Source organism: Halichoerus grypus, chromosome 9, assembly GCF_964656455.1.
Source record: "Halichoerus grypus chromosome 9, mHalGry1.hap1.1, whole genome shotgun sequence".
Taxonomy (NCBI): Eukaryota; Metazoa; Chordata; class Mammalia; order Carnivora; family Phocidae; genus Halichoerus; species Halichoerus grypus.
In genome coordinates this window covers 16,672,453-16,692,472 of record NC_135720.1, presented here as the reverse complement: position 1 = coordinate 16,692,472, position 20,020 = coordinate 16,672,453, and the positions used below count along the sequence as shown (strand labels likewise).

At 39.0% G+C, this 20,020-nt stretch overlaps 1 protein-coding gene across 3 annotated transcripts in view; it reads right to left on the bottom strand.

Annotated features, from left to right (window-relative positions):
- Positions 1–844: 844 nt before the first annotated feature.
- Positions 845–20,020, bottom strand: part of KATNA1 (katanin catalytic subunit A1) — a 32,477-nt gene continuing 13,301 nt past the window's right edge. For all 3 annotated transcript variants that reach the window (XM_036075035.2, XM_078054584.1, XM_036075037.2), the window contains 8 exons: positions 14,938–15,118; positions 9,168–9,289; positions 7,601–7,706; positions 6,592–6,750; positions 3,596–3,722; positions 2,954–3,088; positions 2,325–2,451; positions 845–1,208 (listed from right to left, as the gene is read on the bottom strand). In XM_036075035.2, coding sequence (XP_035930928.2) covers positions 1,010–1,208; positions 2,325–2,451; positions 2,954–3,088; positions 3,596–3,722; positions 6,592–6,750; positions 7,601–7,706; positions 9,168–9,289; positions 14,938–15,118 — 1,156 coding nt within the window. In that variant the 3' untranslated portion in view covers positions 845–1,009. The remainder of the gene's footprint in view (positions 1,209–2,324; positions 2,452–2,953; positions 3,089–3,595; positions 3,723–6,591; positions 6,751–7,600; positions 7,707–9,167; positions 9,290–14,937; positions 15,119–20,020) is intronic.

The following is a 20,020-nucleotide window of genomic DNA, read 5'->3' as shown; positions in this document are numbered from 1 at the left end:
GTGAGACCTGGGACCATGGCATGCTGCTCTTTTCTATGGTTGGGATGATACAGTAAGTTATTTTTTTAAAAATCCTAAATGGGTATCTTACCTATAAGATTTTAACATTTTTTTTTTTAAGATTTTATTTATTTATTTGACAGAGATAGCGAGAGAAGGAACACAAGCAGGGGGAGAGGGAGAAGCAGGCTTCCCGCTGAGCAGGGAGCCCGATGTGGGGCTCGATCCCAGGACCCTGGGATCAGACCTGAGCCGAAGGCAGACGCTTAAGGACCCAGGTGCCCCTTACCTATAAGATTTTATACCATTAACTTTCATTTATTAACTTACCGTTGCACCATTATTTTCATTATGCTTTGTATCCATGAGTAAACGGGTTCATGAGTTTCATTCATTCGAGCACAGTGAGCAGCACTGGCTTACAAGCATCTGCTTGCCTACAGGGCAGCCTCGTATGTAGGCAGAATAAGGTCAAGCAAGAGTGTGTGTATATATGTATTTTTTTTTTCTTTTTAAGTGCATTATAAAATGAAGGGTCTTTAAAGCTCTCCCAGAAAGAGCAGGGAAGCTACTGTAACCCCAAGCAGGAAGGCACAACGGGGGCATGGTTTGTGCATCAATTGGCTACTTGTGTAAAAATGGTCGGGCATTTTCGGTTATCCGCTGGCACCCAAGGAGCTAGAGCCAGTCTCACTCCCTAGAAGGAACGGCAGCTGGACAGCAGAAGAGAAGATGCTGTACTCGGAAGCGCACAGAAAGACACTTTTCCAAACTAAGTAATCGCACCTGTGCTGCAAACACAACGTGGTCAGTGAGAGAGAAATCGGGTAATACTCAAAACAAATTTGCTTTCAGCTTTAAAAAATTGCCTTTATTCAGAATCACACTTTTTTTTTAATCTTACCATTATCAAAGTTTAAAAAAATATAGCACTCAGTGCAATGAAATACTACATTTAATTATTACTCAAACACTTAAGGCAGGCTTCTCACAGTTTACATGTGAGAATTTAGCATGATCCAAACTCAAATATCCACTTCTCATATCTTTCAATGTCTGCAGCAGAAACGGACTTAGAGACCTTTTTTAAAGCCATTTCAAAATCCTCCATAGTTGTAGGCATGTGCATTTCTTCTCTTGAAAGATTTCTGATTTCTTCTGGGGTCAAACCTTCAATACGCCTTCTCATTGCCATCAAGGATGCATCCCTAGGTTTTTTAATTAAAACACACACACAAAGTGTTATTTTGATTGAATAAAAACCCATGAACAGAAAATCTTTTCAGTATGTATTATTTTGTAATTATCCGACCACAGATACTTAGTACTGCACAGAATCTTTTATCAGAATACAAGGCCTGTTTGGAGTTGTTTTTTAGCAGTTAAATCTTCCATGATGAATTAAGGATATTAATCAATTTAAATAACTGATACTGAGTAAGGAGCCCAAGAAAGAGTAAAGGTGTAATAAAGAAGCTAGCAATTGAATCATTGTAAGTGTCCAATAAAATGAAGACTAAACAACATCAGAGAGACAGGAGAGAACCAGAGAAAAACTATTTTCTACACGTGTAGGAAAAACTAAATGATTAAGTTAGCATGTTTCAGCTTTCCCCTCTGTATTAGTTTTGTCTTTTTGATTTTTTTGGGGGGGGGGTTGTGTTTTTTGTTTTTGAAGAAGAAACTTTACACTCAAGGACCTCTCCTTTCACCAAATTTCATCGTTAATAACAGGCACCATTTATGCAGAGGGACAGCAACCTGCAGCTGCTTTCCATTCACACACATTCTCACTGACGCCCACAAGCCTGTGTAGTATGCTTACTTTACAACGAGTACCTTGCTAATAACATATGAACTAATACTCAGGACAAAACCTACTTGAATCAACTGGATTAGAGACTGTCTTTTTTCTTTTTTACTCCTGTTCCTATCATATTTAGGACACTTGTACTGAAAGAGATTGTACTCTCCTGGAGTATGCCCAATCCATTTCACATTTCTTAGTGAAAAGTATACTGAATAAGTAGACCCAACATTTTTTTAATCCAAGACAATTACTGATTTTCTATATTACACCAATTGTTCTAACATTAGCTTCTTGAACTTGTAGCTTTCAAATGCACTGCAGACTGTTCAGTGACATGCAAGATACCCAAGTTCTTACCAGCACCTTATCACATAAACTTCATACCAAAACTCGTGTCGCTGACTAGAGATTCTAATGTGGGTCTTTATTCTTCACCCATCTTATTAATTCAGCACAAAACTTCTTAACAGAAGTTTATACCCACAAAACCCTATGCTTTCAAAATAATTCATACCTGCACACATTGGTAATGTCCGCACCTGAATAACCTTCCATATTTTCTGCTATGCTTGCAAGGTCAACATCATCAGCCAATTCCAGTTCACGTAGACTTATTCGTAACAGCTCCTCCCTGCCTTTTGCTAATGATGGAAACAAATTTAAAAATGTAAGCCTTCAACATAAACATACTGTTACTTTTTTCTCAAGTCTACTTTGTATGAGAAGTTGTTTTCCAATTCTTAGAGCTCATTTGCTTAAAAATTTAAGAGCCCTTCTAAATTTAAAATTTCCTGGTACCAGGTGACTCAGTCAGCTGAGTGTCTGCCTTCAGCTTGGGTCATGGTCTCCGGTCCTGGGATCAAGCCCCGCGTCGGGATCCCTGCTTGGCGGGGAGTCTGCTTCTCCCTCTCCCCCTGCTTGTGCACTCGCTCTCTGTCTCAAATAAATAAATAATCTTAAAAAAAAAATTTCTGGTACCAAGGCTTTCAGGTTCTAGATATGGCCAAATCAGTTAATATAAGGAAAGACATCCTACATTTGTCTCTTTAAAGGAAAGTTAATTACTACCAAATTTTAAAATCTCTAAGCAAAACTACCTAAGAGTTAACATGAGCTTTCAGACAAGATTCAAATGCAGATAACCTGATGGTAATGGAATATAGATTCTTTTTTCAAGACGTCGTCTTAATGCCTCATCAATATCCCAGGGAAAATTAGTAGCTGCCAGAACCATAACCATTTTGGAAGGGTCATCATTTTCAGAAGCACCTCCAACACCTAAAAAAAAGGGAGAGGAGAATGTAAAAAGACAGGAAGTCAGAGTATAGAAAATAAAGCTCAACTACTTAAAAGATCATCATATATTTAGCACTAAATTGCAAAGTAGTGTAATTGTTAAGCTTCCCTAGGACTTCTAAAGCTAAATGGTACATATATGAATTTGTGGCCCAAGAAAAGTAAATTTTAATATGCAAAAAAATAGGACTCAAAATAGATTTTGCTCAGCTCAACTACATACCAATTTCTAGGATTTTTCAAAAGCATACATATCCCTAAGGCAAATTTATTTGCATTTATTTCAGTTTCATTGCTGAACATAAGAAATCCGAGCATATGCCCATGAGTGCTCTATGAACAGCCATTATTTCTGGCATGTCCCCACAGTCCGTGTCCCCAGTATATTGTCAATCTCCAGGACCTACTTGCCAGCCCTCTCTAGTTGGCAGGAGCTGTGTGGCTTAGCCTTAGGAATAGAGCTTAGTCAATGCACAGACACATGCATACCATCCATTTGAACCAGCAGCTCGGCTTTCACCCTTCTGCTTGCTTCGTGCTCTTCAGAAGTCCCTCTGCGACTACAAATGGAATCTATCTCATCGATAAATATGGTGGCTGGAGAGTAAAATCGAGCCTAAATAAAGAAACCATGTAACACCAGGTTTTTATTTCATTTTTATTTCATTTAAAAAATAATCTACAGCAATTAGAAAAGAGCCCAGGAGCCTACCACACCACATCTCTCTCTGGTCCTACTATTGGGAAAAGATAAACTGGAGCAGCTACAAGACAGCTTCTAATGGAAACTTACCATAGACTTAAATATTACATGGCAGGTGATATCTGTTTATTCATGAGTGATATAAATACAGAATTATCATGTATGCTACAACAATAAGGTCAACAATGGTGGGAAAATATTTATAGATATTGGTAAGTGTTCTACAGTTCTAGAAAAAAATTGGTTTCAGAGAATCAGTACCTTAAATAAAATCATATAGATTCCTTCTAAGAAATCCTAATTAAATTGTCATTTTTCATTTGACATTGTCATTGACAATGACAATACAGTAACTAAAGAAGTTCACAGTTAATCTTTTTTATTTTTAAAGATTTATAGTGAGAGAGCACGAGTGATGAGGGGGACAGAGAGGTAGAGAAGCAGACTCCCCCTCTGAGCACAGAGCCCAGTGTGGGGCTCAATCTCACAACCCTGAGATCACGACCTGAGCCAAAATGGAGAGTTGGACGCCTAACTGATTGAGTCACCCAGGCGCCCCTATAGTTAATTATTTTTAAATGAAATATCCAACGAGGGCTAATTTCTTGGGGATTACCAATAAAGACAATAAAAACAAGGCTTAAGGCACTCATGGCTATAGTGGCCACCACATAAAATCAAAGCCAACGCACAGGTAAACAGAGAGGCAAAGGTCAAAGAGACATCCCCCAAAACATCCGAATTGTTAGATCCTGCTAGGTCTAAAAAGCTGGAACATAACTTCTGAAAATTCCTACTTACATGACCCAATATATTATTCTTTTGGTTTAAACTCATTTGGTTAGGTTTCTGATACTTGAAAATGAAAATTCTTGACAATACAACAAAAATTATACCATTAAGTTTTGGTATGTGTTTGTTACCATGTCATGAGAAAGATCCTGGACAGACTTATATTTAAGTGGCATTATTTAAAATACAGCCCTTGAAAAAAAAAAGAAAAGAAATACAGGCCTTGAGACATGTTTGCTTTGAGGGATTCTGGGGAATGGGCCTGGGCCCTCGGGGAGAGGCAAGTCATCTACAGAGCAGCCAAGACAAGATGAGAGAGGGTGTACAACTTCACTCCTGGGGCGAGTCCATAGGATGAACAGGAAAAAAAAATTAAGCCAGTTTTAATTTGAGTTTTAAATATGAGCCCTAATCAGAAGTTCCAAAGGCAGAAGTTCCAAACTGGCCTGTGACTGAGCCCCCACTCAGTAGTAGGCAATTCAAAGTCACAGACTCCAGAGAAGCAGGCACGTATTTAAAGATGGCTAACATGAGGGAAGCCGGTAAAAAACAAGCCGTTCGATATGCCTTCATAAACCTCACCATAAAAAATAATGTAAATTAGCACTCTGTAAGAGGCTTCCCCGCACAGAGGAAAATGGTCATTTTTCTTGAATATAAACTCTCCATTAGAAAATATATCAAATAATCCTGAAACAGAACAGCTAAGATCTATTAGCCCCTGTGAGTCAGACCCTGTAGTAAGCGATCCACAGGCGTTAGCTCGTTTCACCACCCGAACGTCACAGAGGCATCTCCTGCATTACGCGCATCCTCTTACAGAGGACGCAACTGAGGGTCAGGGAAGGAATCTGCCCACAGTTAGCCGCTAAGAAATGACAAGAGATGTGGGATCTGAAGCCGGGTGACCTGACCCTAAAGACTCCATATTTAGCCATTCATTCTATTTACCTTACATCTTTCAAAAGCCTAGATATTCTGGAATCCTGGCAATAGAATTCTTTCTCCCCTGAAGCAAAGGGCAAACTAATTTCCCAAACTCACCTAAGAGGTTCTCCACTAGATTCCCCTCCTGCAGTATAAACCACTGATCAACTATTAAGAACCTGGTAGAATTTGCATCCTGCCATACGAACTATCAAACTTGAAGGAGAAAATGGGAATTGAAACAGGGAGAAACCTTTACAGAAAATGAAAATGGATAACCTGAAATTGTACGGGTTTTCATTTGCTTGTTTTGTTATATTCTGAGTCTAGGAAGTAAGATCTAGTATCGTATTAACATGGTCATCTAAGGTTTTGTCCACGATGGGAGTCTTTAGAGTTAAGAATGCCAAGTCACTGTCCATATAATAAGCATAACTCTGTCCTGATACATATAACTACACTATTTCTTAAATGAGGCAAGACTGAAACAATCAGTGAAGCTTACCAGGGTCTGAAGTCTAAAAAGCTGTTGAAATTAATCCAAACACTCTACTACGAACTTGTTGAATTATGATTCCTTCTACTGATACTCAGATTAGTGGGAGTTGAAGAAGGAAAAAAGGAACTCAAAGTAACAAGTAAAGGAGTAGCAATCCAAAGTCTGGATCATTAAACTCAAGGTATTCAGCATAGTTAATAGATTGGAGGTGATCTCAATTCCATAACTACTTGATTTTCACTGTTCCACATTACTGTCACAACACTGAATTTACCATAGTATAAATAAGCCTACTGATTTAAAAAACATAATAATTTCAAACTCCCAGGACAGATTAGGAATGATCCCATAATGTGAGCATGCCCATAAGCCAAGAGAGATGGCTCTTCCTCTAGAGGAAAGGAGACAGAAAAACTCCAACTACTCATGTGCTTCGAGGGCACGGGACTCACACTCTGGGCGCAGTGCCATCCTGCCTAGCTTTTCTACACACTGGAGATAGTTACGACTCACTTCCTCCCTGCTTAGAGGTAGAGCATCATCAGAGTGGTCTCAAACATTCACCATTTCGAACAGAAGACGAACAAGCTTCTCAGACTCCCCTCTGTATTTGGAAGTCAGAGTTGACGAAGACACATTGAAGAACGTTGTCTTGCATTCCGTAGCTACTGCTTTAGCAAGGAGGGTCTTTCCTGTGCCAGGTGGGCCAACCATCAACACTCCCTGTAGGCAAAAGAATAACATAAGTGAAAGATTTACCTGCCACTGTTCTAATTCACAAGAATTCCATTACTAAGAATTAATTTTCAACTAACATATAATATTAAGATAAATAAAAAATAAACAAAAGGATACTTTATCACCAAATTACCTTTTCATTATAAAAGGTAACCACATTATTAAAAATTTGGAACTCAGAAATGAGAAAAATATAATCAATGTTATAACACTGACATTATAATAATCATACCCTAACACAGGTACCAATATTATTTGGGTGTATTTCCTGCTAGTCTTTCGATCAAACAAATTAGTTTTTTTGTTACAAAGTTGTACTCAAAGAATGTCCAGAATTGGTAGCTTGCTTCTCCCTTAGTAAGTACAGAGTTAGCCGTTGGCACATTTTCTAAATCCAAGAAAGTTTTTTTCAGTCTCTTTTCAGATCAGCTCACGACTTTTTTAAAAAGTACCCATTGACGCAGAAAGGCCTCAGTTTCTTAAGCACAACTGCAAGCAGCAGAGGATACAGGTTCTGGAGCAGATGCACCAAACGGAGGAGTTCTGCATTAGGCAACTTGTTCTTATTTGCAAATACGAGCTCATTCTAAATCAACTTTCCAAAGGTCACACTAGACCTATTTCTTATTCTGGGAACCTTGCAATAAGCTTTTGGTCTAAATAAAATTTGGAGTAACATATTTTTTAATTTAAAATTTTCCTTAAAATAAAATAAAGTAAAATTTTCCTTACCTAATTCTATCCTCTCACTCCCCTGGGTAAGATAAATACTGGTTTTCTATAGCAATGTACTTGCCATTCACTTTGACAACACCATTAACAACAATAAACTTACTTTCCATGGTCTCCTAATGCCCTTAAAGAATTCTGGCATCCACATTGGTAACACCACAGCTTCCTTAAGCAACTTTTTAGCTTCTACTAAGTCAGCAATATCATCCCTGAAAGAGGAGATATTTCATCAGTACCCTTAGATGACATATTTAACTGTATGCAGTCATCCTTACAAACCAAAGCAGCATGGCTTACACTGCCACCAGACTGCGAAGCCCCTGCCTGGGCGCGGTGAGCCGGCACACTGTGATGAGGCCTGCCACACCAGCCAGTCTACATGGAGCACAATCGGAATCTTCAATTCTTGGCAATAATGATTTCCAACTTGGTGAATGAGACCACTGGTCTATAGGCACCCAAGTATTTATCATGCCGTCTCATTTTAAATTCCTGCCCCTGTGATGCTCATCCCATAAACTCCATGATTTAAAAACAATGAGCCCATTAAAAAAAAAAAAAAGTACAAAAAAGGGCATAAAGCAGAGACAAGGCTACAGTATTGCTGCTTTGCCCCCAACCCTATTAAGAGGTAGACACCAAGGATAGAGTATGATAGAGACTACTATGAAGTCATCACCAACCATTAGAAAACTCTTACTGCTACTACTATTACTGGTATATGTGGCATTTTCATGAAAATATATGTTCACTGTGTAAGTACCAAATACCAAAAAATATTTTTAAAATATCCCCAAAACCATACCTAAAAATCGTTAAGATTTTTTTTTCAAAGGTTTGTTTTTTTTTTTTATTTGACAGAGAGAGACACAGCGAGAGAGGGAACACAGGCAGGGGGAGTGGGAAAGGGAGAAGCAGGCTTCCCGCGGAGCACGGAGCCCGATGCGGGACTTGATCCCAGGACTCTGGGATCATGACCTGAGCCGAAGGCAGACGCTTAACGACGGAGCCACCCAGGCGCCCCTAAAAATTGTTAAGATTTTAATGAAAAATATTTAACAGAATGTACCTAACTTTGTGGGAAAGGGGGCCTCTTATTTTTTTAATTTTTTTTTTGAAAGGGAGCTTTTAGAACTCAAGTTCTTCGATTAGATAAAATAAGTCAAGTTGAGAATCACTGCTCAAAGTCATAGAAAATACAAGCAACATCCATGGGATAAACTATAGATAACAAGCAACAATGGGGCACCTGACTGGCTCAGTCAACAGAGCATTGCAACTCCTGATCTTGGTCAGGGTTGTGAGTTCAAGCCCCACTTCAAGCACAGAGCTTACATAAGAACAAAAACCAAAAGCAAACAACACACATGTGTAAGAATCCCTGCCATTTCACCATTAGAGGATGTCCCCAAAAGAAGATGAAATTTCTGTGATCTTTAGAAGATTTTTTTATTTAATAGAAACTTATGTATCATTTGTTACTTTATTAAATAAAAAGCTCAGACAAAAATTTGGTATAGCCTGAACCAAGTCCTGGGTTCACACTGCATGCACTCTCGTTCCATCCCCAAGGACTGATCTTCAGTGCATTTACTGAAAAAGTAATGGTTCCCTTTGCTTTTCCTAAAAGCATTATCAACACCCAATTATCTTGTTATGATATAACTTACCATCGAACATTGGGATTCTGAGAAATTATATCTCTTTCCAAAGCTTCTACTAAGTCCTTATCATATCCAGTACTATCAAATTTACTTGTCTCTGGGTCGGTAACTGCAGCAGGTGATTTGTTCTACATCGGGAGAAAAACACAAGAGCTTCTGATTGACTCAAAAATTATACTCAGAAACACAGACTGGACTCCAGTGATATTTTTAGAAGAGCTAATATAATAGTACAAGTAATGAAAGAGTCAAAGACTATTAAAGTCATTGTTCTATACCAACATCAGAATGAGTTATTACAGTTTCATATTGAACTTTTACTTTTACATAAAAAGTATGACAAAAGTGTTAAAGGAAAACAAAAATATTATGCATACGAATTGGTGAGAATCAAAAAAATCAACACTGAGATGAACTGTGGTTACTGGTGAATATCAGATATGTGTGGCATTTATCTCAAAACTTTAGAGGAAAAAAAAAAAAAAAAAAAACTTTAGAGGAGATAAGGTTAAAGACAGATGGTTTATGTAGCTAAGATTACAGCTCACTTTTTTTGTTTTTTAAAGACTTAATTAATTTATTTGAGAGCGAGAGTGAGAGTGCGCACGTTGAGTTGAGGGAAGAGCAGAGGGAAAGGCAAACAATCTCAAGCAAACTCGACGCTGAGCACAGAGTCCCATGCAGGGCTCCATCTCACAACCCCGAGGTTGCAACCTGAGCCAAAACCAAGAGTCAGACGCTTAACCGACTGAGCCACCCAGGTGTCCCATCTACAGCTCACTCTTAACTACCCACCCAGCCCTCATCAATGCTCCTAAAATTTTCCTTTTCACTGTTCCCACCCCACTGCAAAAGAGACTTCTCAGTTCCCCGGTGCAATTCCCTCCCACCCTCTGTGACGGCAACCTTTAGGACCACAATTCCGAAGCCCTGTACTAAAGTACTCCAGGGTACGACGGCAAACTGACAGAGCACTGCAGGGTATTTTACATTTTTTAGTGAAACCCAGCATTATCTGTTGAACACTGGGTGAATTACCAGCTCCAGGTAGTTCCGTTTCTACATTAAAACTGCTACATTCCTGGGCGTCTGGGTGGCTCAGTCGTTAAGCGTCTGCCTTCAGCTCAGGTCATGATCCCAGGGTCCTGGGATCGAGCCCCACATCGGGCTCCCTGCTCAGCGGGAAGCCTGCTTCTCCCTCTCCCATTACCCCTGCTGCGTTCCCTCTCTCGCTGTGTCTCTCTCTGTCAAATAAATAAATAAAATCTTTAAAAAAAACAAAACAAAAGAAAAAACCCTGCTACATTCCTTTCAATAACGCCATATTTTTGTGAAGCTCGGTTTCTGGCAGTTTCTATGATAAAAGAAATAGTGGGAAAAATCAAGGTGAAAGAGGAATCAGAGTGAAATATCCACTCTGCCTCCAAAGTCTGAGAAACTAAGCAGTGCCCAACATGCGCTGTTAGGACACAGCAAAGTTGTCTGAACCCAACTTCTTCACCAATGGATGGGTATTCTTTTGGTCCTTGAGGTGCTGTGAAAACATACAGACACTCATGAATTTTATAAGGCAAGAAAATTTATGAAGCTCTACATTAGGGTAAACAGTCATTTACTTGGTCTTGTACTAGAATTCTTACCCTGTCTCATTAACATTGTTTTGCCCATACATGATTTCTTTGTCAGTGGTGCTATCTAAAGTAGGTATTAACATCTATGCTTAACCAATATTTATATATTCAAAGTCTTAAACTAGATGGTCAAAAAAGCGTCTGTCTTACAATATACATATTCACTATCCAATGCAAACATAAAAAATTCAAGGAAGGTATTGTGCAGCCTTTAGGAGAAGGTTGGGGCACCTGGCTGGCTCAGACAGAAGAGCATGAGACTCTTGATCTCAGGGTCATGAGTTCAAGCCCCACGTTGGGTGTAGACATTACTTAAAAAAAAAAACCAAAAAAAAAAACACAAACAACTTTAAAAAAATAAATAAATAAGGGGCGCCTGGGTGGCTCAGTCGGTAAACAATAAAACAGAACTACTTCCTTGAAAACGTGAATGAAAATGACAAACCTCTAGCAACACTGAAAATGAGAAAAACAGACAACACCTATTATTAATGTCAAGAATGACCTACAGAAGCGCCTGGGTGGCTCAGTCGGTTAAGCGTCTGCCTTTGGCTCGGGTCACGATCCCAGGGACCTGGAATCAAGCCCCACACCGGGCTCCCTACTCAGCGGGAACCCTGCTTTTCCCTCTCCCACTCCCCCTGCTTGTGTTCCCTCTCTTGCTGTCTCTCTCTCTGTCAAATAAATAAATAAAATATTAAAAAAAAAAACAAAAACTTTAAAAAAATAAATAAGGGGCGGCTGGGTGGCTCAGTTGGTTAAGCATCTGCCTCCAGCTTGGGTCATGATCCCAGGGTCCTGGGATCGAGCCCCGCATGGGACTCCCTGCTCAGCAAGGAGCCTGCTTCCCTTCCTCTCCCTCTGCCTGCCGCTTTGCCTACTTGTGCTCTCTGTCAAATAAGTAAATTTTAAGAAAGAAAAGAAAAGAAGGAAGGAAGGAAGGAAGGAAAGAAAGAGATGGTTATCTTTAAGTATTTATGCAGCTGTTATTCATTCACAAATATTTACCAAGAACCCATTCTGTGCTAGCAGCTGTGGGGGACAGAAAGAAGACACTGTCCCTGATTACTGGGAACTCACACTGTAAGCCTAGGAAGACACAGATAGAAAAGCACTTTCTAGTTGTTTTCTTTCCTCCCACAGAACACAGTGCTGAAGGGATGTCTGTAGACAAAGCAAAATGAATTTAAGCTAGGCAGAAAGGAGAAACAAATAATAGGTCAGCCAAAGGGAGCTATGGAATTTCAAGTGTTGACGTTTTTGATAGGATTTTATTTAATTAGCTGAAAGAGTACAATTTCTTTGAAGCACATATTGATTCAATAACCTGCTCTGAGTAAAAATGCTAACAACTACTAGTAGGTGAAACGGAGCAGGAGAAGGGCTAAAAAGAATATAGCCTCCTTCTTGTGCTCAAAATAATGCTAAAGATGAACCAATTACCCAGGAGATAAATACCCAGGTTTAAAACCAGTTATTGTAAAAGCTGGCAACATTATAAATCCAAAATCCAAATCCTTAATCTCAGGAAACAAACTGAGGGTTGCTGGAGTGGTGGGGGGTGGGAGGGATGGGGTGGCTGGGTGAAAGACATTGGGGAGGGTATGTGCTATGGTGAGTGCTGTGAATTGTGTAAGACTGTTGAATCACAGACCTGTACCTCTGAAACAAATAATACATTATATGTTAAAAAAAAGAAGATAGTAGGAAGGGAAAAATGAAGGGGGGGAAATCAGAGGGGGAGATGAACCATGAGAGACTATGGACTCTGAGAAACAAACTGAGGGTTCCAGAGGGGAGGGGAGTGGGGGGACGGGTTAGCTCAGTGATGGGTATTAAAGAGGGCACGTACTGCATGGAGCACTGGGTGTTACATGCAAACAATGAATCATGGAACACTACATCAAAAACTAATGATGTAATGTATGGTGATTAACATAACATAAAAAAAGAGAAAAAAAAGAATTCTTTCTAGTCATCAGTTACTACCACTGTTAAGCATCTAATTATTCTATAATTACCTGAAATATATTAATCTGGTCTCCCCAAGTACAATTTCTCAACAATGGGTACATATTTTCAAGACACACTAGCTGACTCGGGGAGAAAACCTATTTTATACATTTGTTCTCTGGCTGTCCTATACCCCTCACTCAAAGTCCTGAGGATTTTAGCAATTAAGCAAAGTCTACACTAAGCAGAGACACAGATAAGACCTCCTCTTACTGCAGCTAATCTTATGTTTATTTAGTATACTTTCTTCTCTTACTCTTTCTTGAAACAATAGAGAACCAAAGAGTGGTGGAAACACTATACGTTTTAAAACTGAAGGCTAAAATACTTTCACTGATAAACAAGAACTTTTTTCTTAAGTGAGTTTCCTTTTAAGGGATTTATTTTTGTCTTGATTTTAACCCAATATTTCTACTTTTGCATTGTATCCATTAAGGAGCATTTTGAATGTAGTCGCCAACATCTGAAATATCTCATTAAATTTTTGAAAAAATGCAATAATAAAACTTTAAGCAACAGTAAATACAGTAAAATCTCAGTTACCTGGAATGTGTGGGAAATAGTAACAGCTAACACTCACGAAGTATGTGCTGGGGGCCAGAAAAGATTATTGCACTTATCCTACGAAAACTCTAGGAGACAGGTGTTAAAATAATTCTATATATGAGGAAATAAAACTTAGAAAGACCAAACGGCTTATGGTAACACAGAGCAGAGTTGGTGCTTCAACACAGGTCTACTTGTATTTAAAGCCCATGCTCTTAATCGTCATACTATATTTTTGAAAAGCTTTATATTTTCCTGCCTTACCAGCAAGATCATATTAATTTAAAATCTCTTGGACAACTGATTTGTTGATTACTACTGTGCCAGAAAATGAGGAGGTACTCAGAGAATGATGAGTACATGTCAAAAAAGACATAGTGATCTAGTTTCAAAGGTCTCACCCCTCAAATCTTAAACAATTTAAGCATCAAAAAGACAGCAACAGATTATAATTCACTGAATCAAATAAGAATCCATGACTCCATACTGATAACATTAAATAAAGAGAAAGAGATGAAGTTTTTCCTTACAGCAGGATGCCAATTAATGTAGAAGAAATAATAGCATTAGAAAATCATGATTTTTTAACTGCCACAGGAATAAGTGATTTAGGCAAACATCACTGAATGCTAAAACAAGTAGATAAAATTTTGATGAGAAATAGGATATTTACAGTCTCAAGTATCTCCCCCCAAATTAATATAAAGGGAGAAAGAGTAACTTTATAGTGGAAAGCCCAGGCAGACACCACCCTAACAAAGCACTCCAATTTATCACAAGTCACAGAACCAATAAACATCCTGTGTCTCCTTCTTATACACTGTGAAGAACAAGACTTCCCTTCCATGGTATTCCTGCCCAAAATGCATACCCTTAATCTAATCATGAGGAAACATCAGAAAAGCCCAAACTGAGAGGCATTCTACAAAACAACTGGCCTGTACTCTTCAAAAATACCAAAGACCAAAAAAGAGAAAGGCTGAGAAAGTTTTCACATTAAAGAGATGAAAGAAACATGACAACCAAATGTAATGTATACTTCCCTACTGCGTCCTGGCACGGGCGCACAATGAGCTATGTATGTCAGCACTGGGATAACTAGCTGAATTTTATGAGGGTCTATGGATTGATACAACACTGTATCACTGTAAAATGTGTGGCTTTTGACAACTGTATTGTGTTTATGTAAAAGAATGTCCAAGTACCTAGGAAATACACTCTAAAGTATTTAAGGGTAAAAGGGCATGATATCTACAATTTACTCTCAATGCTGCAGGAAAAAAATGTATATAGAGAGTAGAAGATAAAGCAAAAGGGGCAAAAGATTAATAATTGGTAAAACTGGGTAAATTTATACTGTTCTTGCAACCTGTTTGCAAGTCTGAAATTATTTCAAGATATAAAGATACAAAAAATACTCCAAAATATCTGTTTAATAGTGAGTGGGAAAAATCCAGTCTAGGTGGAATATGACTAAGGTTCTAATATAGTCTGGTCGTTTCAATGACTAAAAATTATTAAAATTTATACAGTCTTCATTTTTATGGTTAATAAATATTTCATTTATGAAAACCAGTAACATTTACCTTTTCCTCTCTTCCTTTACTCTGTTCTTTCTTTTCCCGACAACGAACAGCTTTCCCTCTGTCGTTGTGAAGATTGTGTGCAGATGAACGGTGAACTCTGACAGTTGTACTTGGACGGTTACCGTGTGGCTTAGGGTCACTGTACTGAGGAGACTGGCGTTTTCTAGGTCCCGGTGAGGGTCTAATTAGACACAAGATCATGAAAATCATAATGAACTGGAGGTGGTCCAAAAACAGACGTACACATATCATGTGTAAGTTAGAGTCTATGAACTAAAGAAGCTATAACTAAAGAGGCAATAACGGAACACAAGATAGGACTGAATGAACGAGTCACTGAAATCTAAGATCTGTTTATATCTGACACAGCGGTCTGTGGTGATTTAATGAGAAGAATGGAATGCAGTATGGTTATATGGTAGAAATAATAGAAGGCAAGTGATCACCTCTCTTTTGAGAGGAAATCACTGGTGTACATCAAGGATGAATGACAACTTAGTCTGATTCTTAGAAACTGAAAAGACAGCAATTATCAAAGAGAGTTTTATCAAAAGAACCAGAACACAGCACAGGTACAGGATTCACATTTATCCACTGGTACATGTGCAAGCTGAAACTATTTTATTTAGAATATATCATAGTTCTCATATTTTAATTAATAAAATTAAATCATTTTCCCGCTTAAAACACTGACATAACCACTGGCTGAGGACAGTCACAAGAAGTGATGTAGAGCGCTTTACGTTTACACACATCACCTCATGTCATCTTTATTTCTGCGGCAGGACTTGGACCTCTCAAATATTTCTCAGGCTCCTAGACTTGGCTGGGACCATTAAAGTGAAAAATAAAAAAGGTAAAAGAGGCCTATCCTCAAATACCTCAAGTATAGTTAAGAAAAAGGTATGTAAAACTAGGCAAGTATGCCAGAAAATGTAAAAGAGACCAAGTCTAGAGGACAGAAAATAAACTGGGCCTGGAAACACAGGAGATGAACTAAACAAGAGGGTATAACTGCAGACAAGAAAATCAGTGTAGAAAAGCAAAAAAATCAAAATGAGCTTCATCTATGTAAAGGTTTATAAAGACACTAACTATAGACAATGGTGAGCATTCAGGGAGGGTACTGGACAGAGAAGGTGGTTCGGTAAGTAGAAAATCTCAATACTAGTTCAAGAGGCTTAGCTTTTAGCTAACTGCTGCTGCAAAGGTTTTAGAAAGATGGGGCCAGTGCTGAGTAAGATACACCGATAAAGGAAACAGAAAGCAGGGGGATATTTGCAGGTTACAAATGTTATGGAGGCCTGAGATGAGTGCCTGGCCTAAGGCAATAAGCAATGGAAGTCCGAGAGATACACTATCAAAAAAGATACTCCTAGACATGGGAAGTTGAGAATGAGGATCTGGGGGGCGCCTGCGGGGCTCAGTCGGTTAAGTGACTGCCTTCAGCTCAGGTCACGAACCCAGGGTCCTGGGATTGAGCCCCGCATGGGCTCACTGATCGACGGGGGGCTTGCTTCTCCCTCTGCCACTACCCCTGCTTGTGCTCTCCTGCTCTCTGTCAAATAAATAAATAAAATCTTAAAAAAAAAAAAATAATGAGGATTTGGCAGAATGATAAAGACAAAAAGGAATGATGGGGGTTTGATTTTCGATTTAGACATCTGGATAGCCAAGTAGAGATATTCTTTTAAAATATGTATTCCCCTCTTACTAGAAAAATAATATAAAACAGACACTGAGATATAATCAAGTATAAGAATAAAAGTCACCTGTAACCCCATTACCCAGAGTTAGCCACTTAACATATTAGTCTATTTTCTTATAGCTGTCTTTCATTTAAACAGAACTGGAACTGTTATATACACATGCATTCATATTTATCTCTAATCCTATCATAAGGCATTTCCTGTATCATTACCTCATAAATGGCTTTTAATGACTAGATGGCAGTTACATGTAAAATATGCCACATTTTATCCACTTCTTACTGTCAGGTATTCATTTCTCCAAAAACTAATTTACTGAAATATTATTATTGATTATTCTACGCACTGGGGATAAAAAAATTTCAAGTAAGTTTAATAAAACCTTTACTCTTAGGGACTTACATCCGTGTGTGTATATATGTGTGTGGAGAGGGGGCTTCAATGAAGACAAAAACAGTACATCAGATGATGTTATGTGCAGTCTAGAAAAATAAAGAAGGGTAGGGGCTCCCATTGGGGGAGCGGGGGTATTTCAGGTAGGGTGGTTGGAGTTGGCCTTTCTGAGGTAACATTTAAGGTGAGACCTGAAGGAAACGAGAGAACAAGTCATCAAACATCTGAGCTGAAGTAAAGGCAAGTGCAAAGAACTTAAGTATCTGTGTGTTTGACTTGCTCGAGGAGGAAGAGAGTTGTAAGAACTCAGGTTCTAGAGGTAGTGCGGAACCGGACCGCATGTGCTGTTGAAGGATATGATGAAAACTTTGGGTTTTATTGTGAGATGAGATATCTGAGGGATGCTAAATGGCTTTTAAAAGACATTTTAAAATAATCACATTTAATAGCTTTGAAGCTATTTCTAATCTTTGCTCTAAAAGGCTCGGTGAACCTCCTTGTACAAACATTTCTGTGCATGACCATAGAGGAGACTGAATCTGTTCTTTCTTTTTTTTTTTTAAGATTTTATTTATTTATTTGAGAGAGAGAATGAGAGAGAGAGAGCATGAGAGGTGGGAGGGTCAGAGGGAGAAGGAGACTCCCTGCCGAGCAGGAAGCCCGACGCGGGACTCGATCCTGTGACTCCAGGATCATGACCTGAGCCGAAGGCAGTCGCTTAACCAACTGAGCCACCCAGGCGCCCTGAATCTGTTCTTTAAATGGGACTAAAATCTAGCTGATGACAAGGTTAGAATCACCAACAGTTCAACAAAGAGTAGGTTCTCATAAGCATGAGTACAAATGAAGACTAACAAAACATAAAAAGTTTTGAGGGCTATCTAGTTGAGGAAGCAAGTAAAATAAACTACAGGAATAAGCAAAGACGCAGCAAAGAAAGTCAAAGAGGAGAACTTTACAGTTAATAGTGATCCATCCAAGGCATTTAAGATACGGGACAGAAAAAGATACTGAAGAAAGCAAAAAGCAATCAGAACGGAAACTAGGACTCATCATCATAGAATTTCCTAGATGAAGAGGCTCATGTAATTCAATTTCCTACCACTCCCAAGAGAGAATCCTCCTGCCTCTGCTTGTTAGATTGAGGTGACCAAATAACTCATTAAATTTGAGATGAACTAAATTTTCATTGGGCACATGTATTCATCGGAAAGTTCTTACCAATAAGTGAGAAAGGAGTTACAGGGCTGTTATGGACTGAATGTTTGTGTCCCCCAAAATTCATTATGTTAAATCCCTCATCCCCAGTGAGACCATTTAGAGTAAGGGAGTACTTAAAGTTAGGGACACCTGGATGGCTCAGTCAGTAAAGCATGTGACTCTTGATCTCAGATGGTGAGTTCAAGCCCCATGTTGGGCATGGAGCCTACTTAAAAATAAATAAATAAATGAAATAAAGTTAAATAAGGCCTTGATCTGAGGACTTTGTTCTTGTGAGAGACACCAGGGAGCTTGATTATTCCCAAAGACAGAGACAAGGCAGCTGTCTGCTTGGAAGAGTCCTCAGGAACCAAACTAGCTAGCACCTTGATCTTGGACCTTTAGCCTCCAGAACTGTGAGAAATAAAGACATAAATTTCTGGGGCACCTGGGTGGCTCAGTCGTTAAGTGTCTGCCTTTGGCTCAGGTCATGATCCCAGGGTCCTGGGATCGAGCCCCGCATCGGGCTCCCTGCTCCGCGGGAAGCCTGCTTCTCCCTCTCCCACTCCCCCTGCTTGTGTTCCCTCTCTCGCTGTCTCTCTGTCAAATAAATAAATAAAAATCTTAAAAAAAAAAAAAGGAATAAAGTATTTTTCAATTAAAAACCGTGTTTTTTAGACATAATCCTATTATACACTTAATAGATTACAGTATAGTGTAAATAACTTCTATGTGCACACTGGGAAACCAAAATACTTATTTGACTTTGTTTACTGTGATACTTTATTGTGGTGGTCTGGACCTGAACCTACAATATCTCCTAGGTATGCCTGTGTTGTGTCAGACTCTCTGGAAGTGGAAACCCTGAATCCACATTTTAATAAGTGCCCCAAGAGATCTTTAGGTATACTAGAGTTTGAGAATAACTGGTATGGCAGAGAATGCCAGCTTTGTAATCAAATATATCTGTGTTCAAATTCTAGCTCCACCAGTTATTAGCTTTGTGATAATGGGGGAAAGTTACCTAGCTTCACTGTACATCTTATCTGAAATATAAAGAACACATGACTTATTTGAAAGGCTAACTGTGAATAAATGAAATAACATGTGTAGCCTCTAATGTGCTTAGGACACATGAGCACTCAACACCTAGCACCTATCATAAAATACAATCAAGAATTGAGAGTTACAGGGGCGTCTGGCTGGCTCAGTCAGTTAAGCGTCTGCCTTTGGCTCAGGTCATGATCTCAGGGTCCTAGGATCGAGCCCCGCATCGGGCTCCCTGCTCAGCAGGGAATTGCTTCTCCCTCTCCCACTCCCCCTGCTTGTGTTTCTGCTCTAACTCTCTCTCTCTCTCTAATAAATAAAATCTTTAAAAAAAAAAAAAAAGAATTGAGAGTTACAAATGACAATGTGAAACTGAAAAACACCTGAGCAATGTCTTCCTTAGTGCAAGGTTCTCAAACTGATTAGGGGGCAAAGGACCTGCAAGTCAGTGTTTTTTGTAGAATACTATTATACACTCACATGTTTAAGTCCACAATACAAACTAGAAAATCTATTACGTGAGTGGAATAGACAAGTGACATCCATCTGATACCTGTCAGTAAAAAATATGCAGTGAAACTAAGCATGATTGGCTGGGTAGAGCATTTCAGTAAATATCACTTTCACTAATTGTTCATTTGCCAACTCCAGGTAATAGGAAGCGGAGGGAAAAAGTGCCGAAGACAAACCTAAAATATGGGTGTCTGGTTGGCTCAGTTGGTTAAGCGACTGCC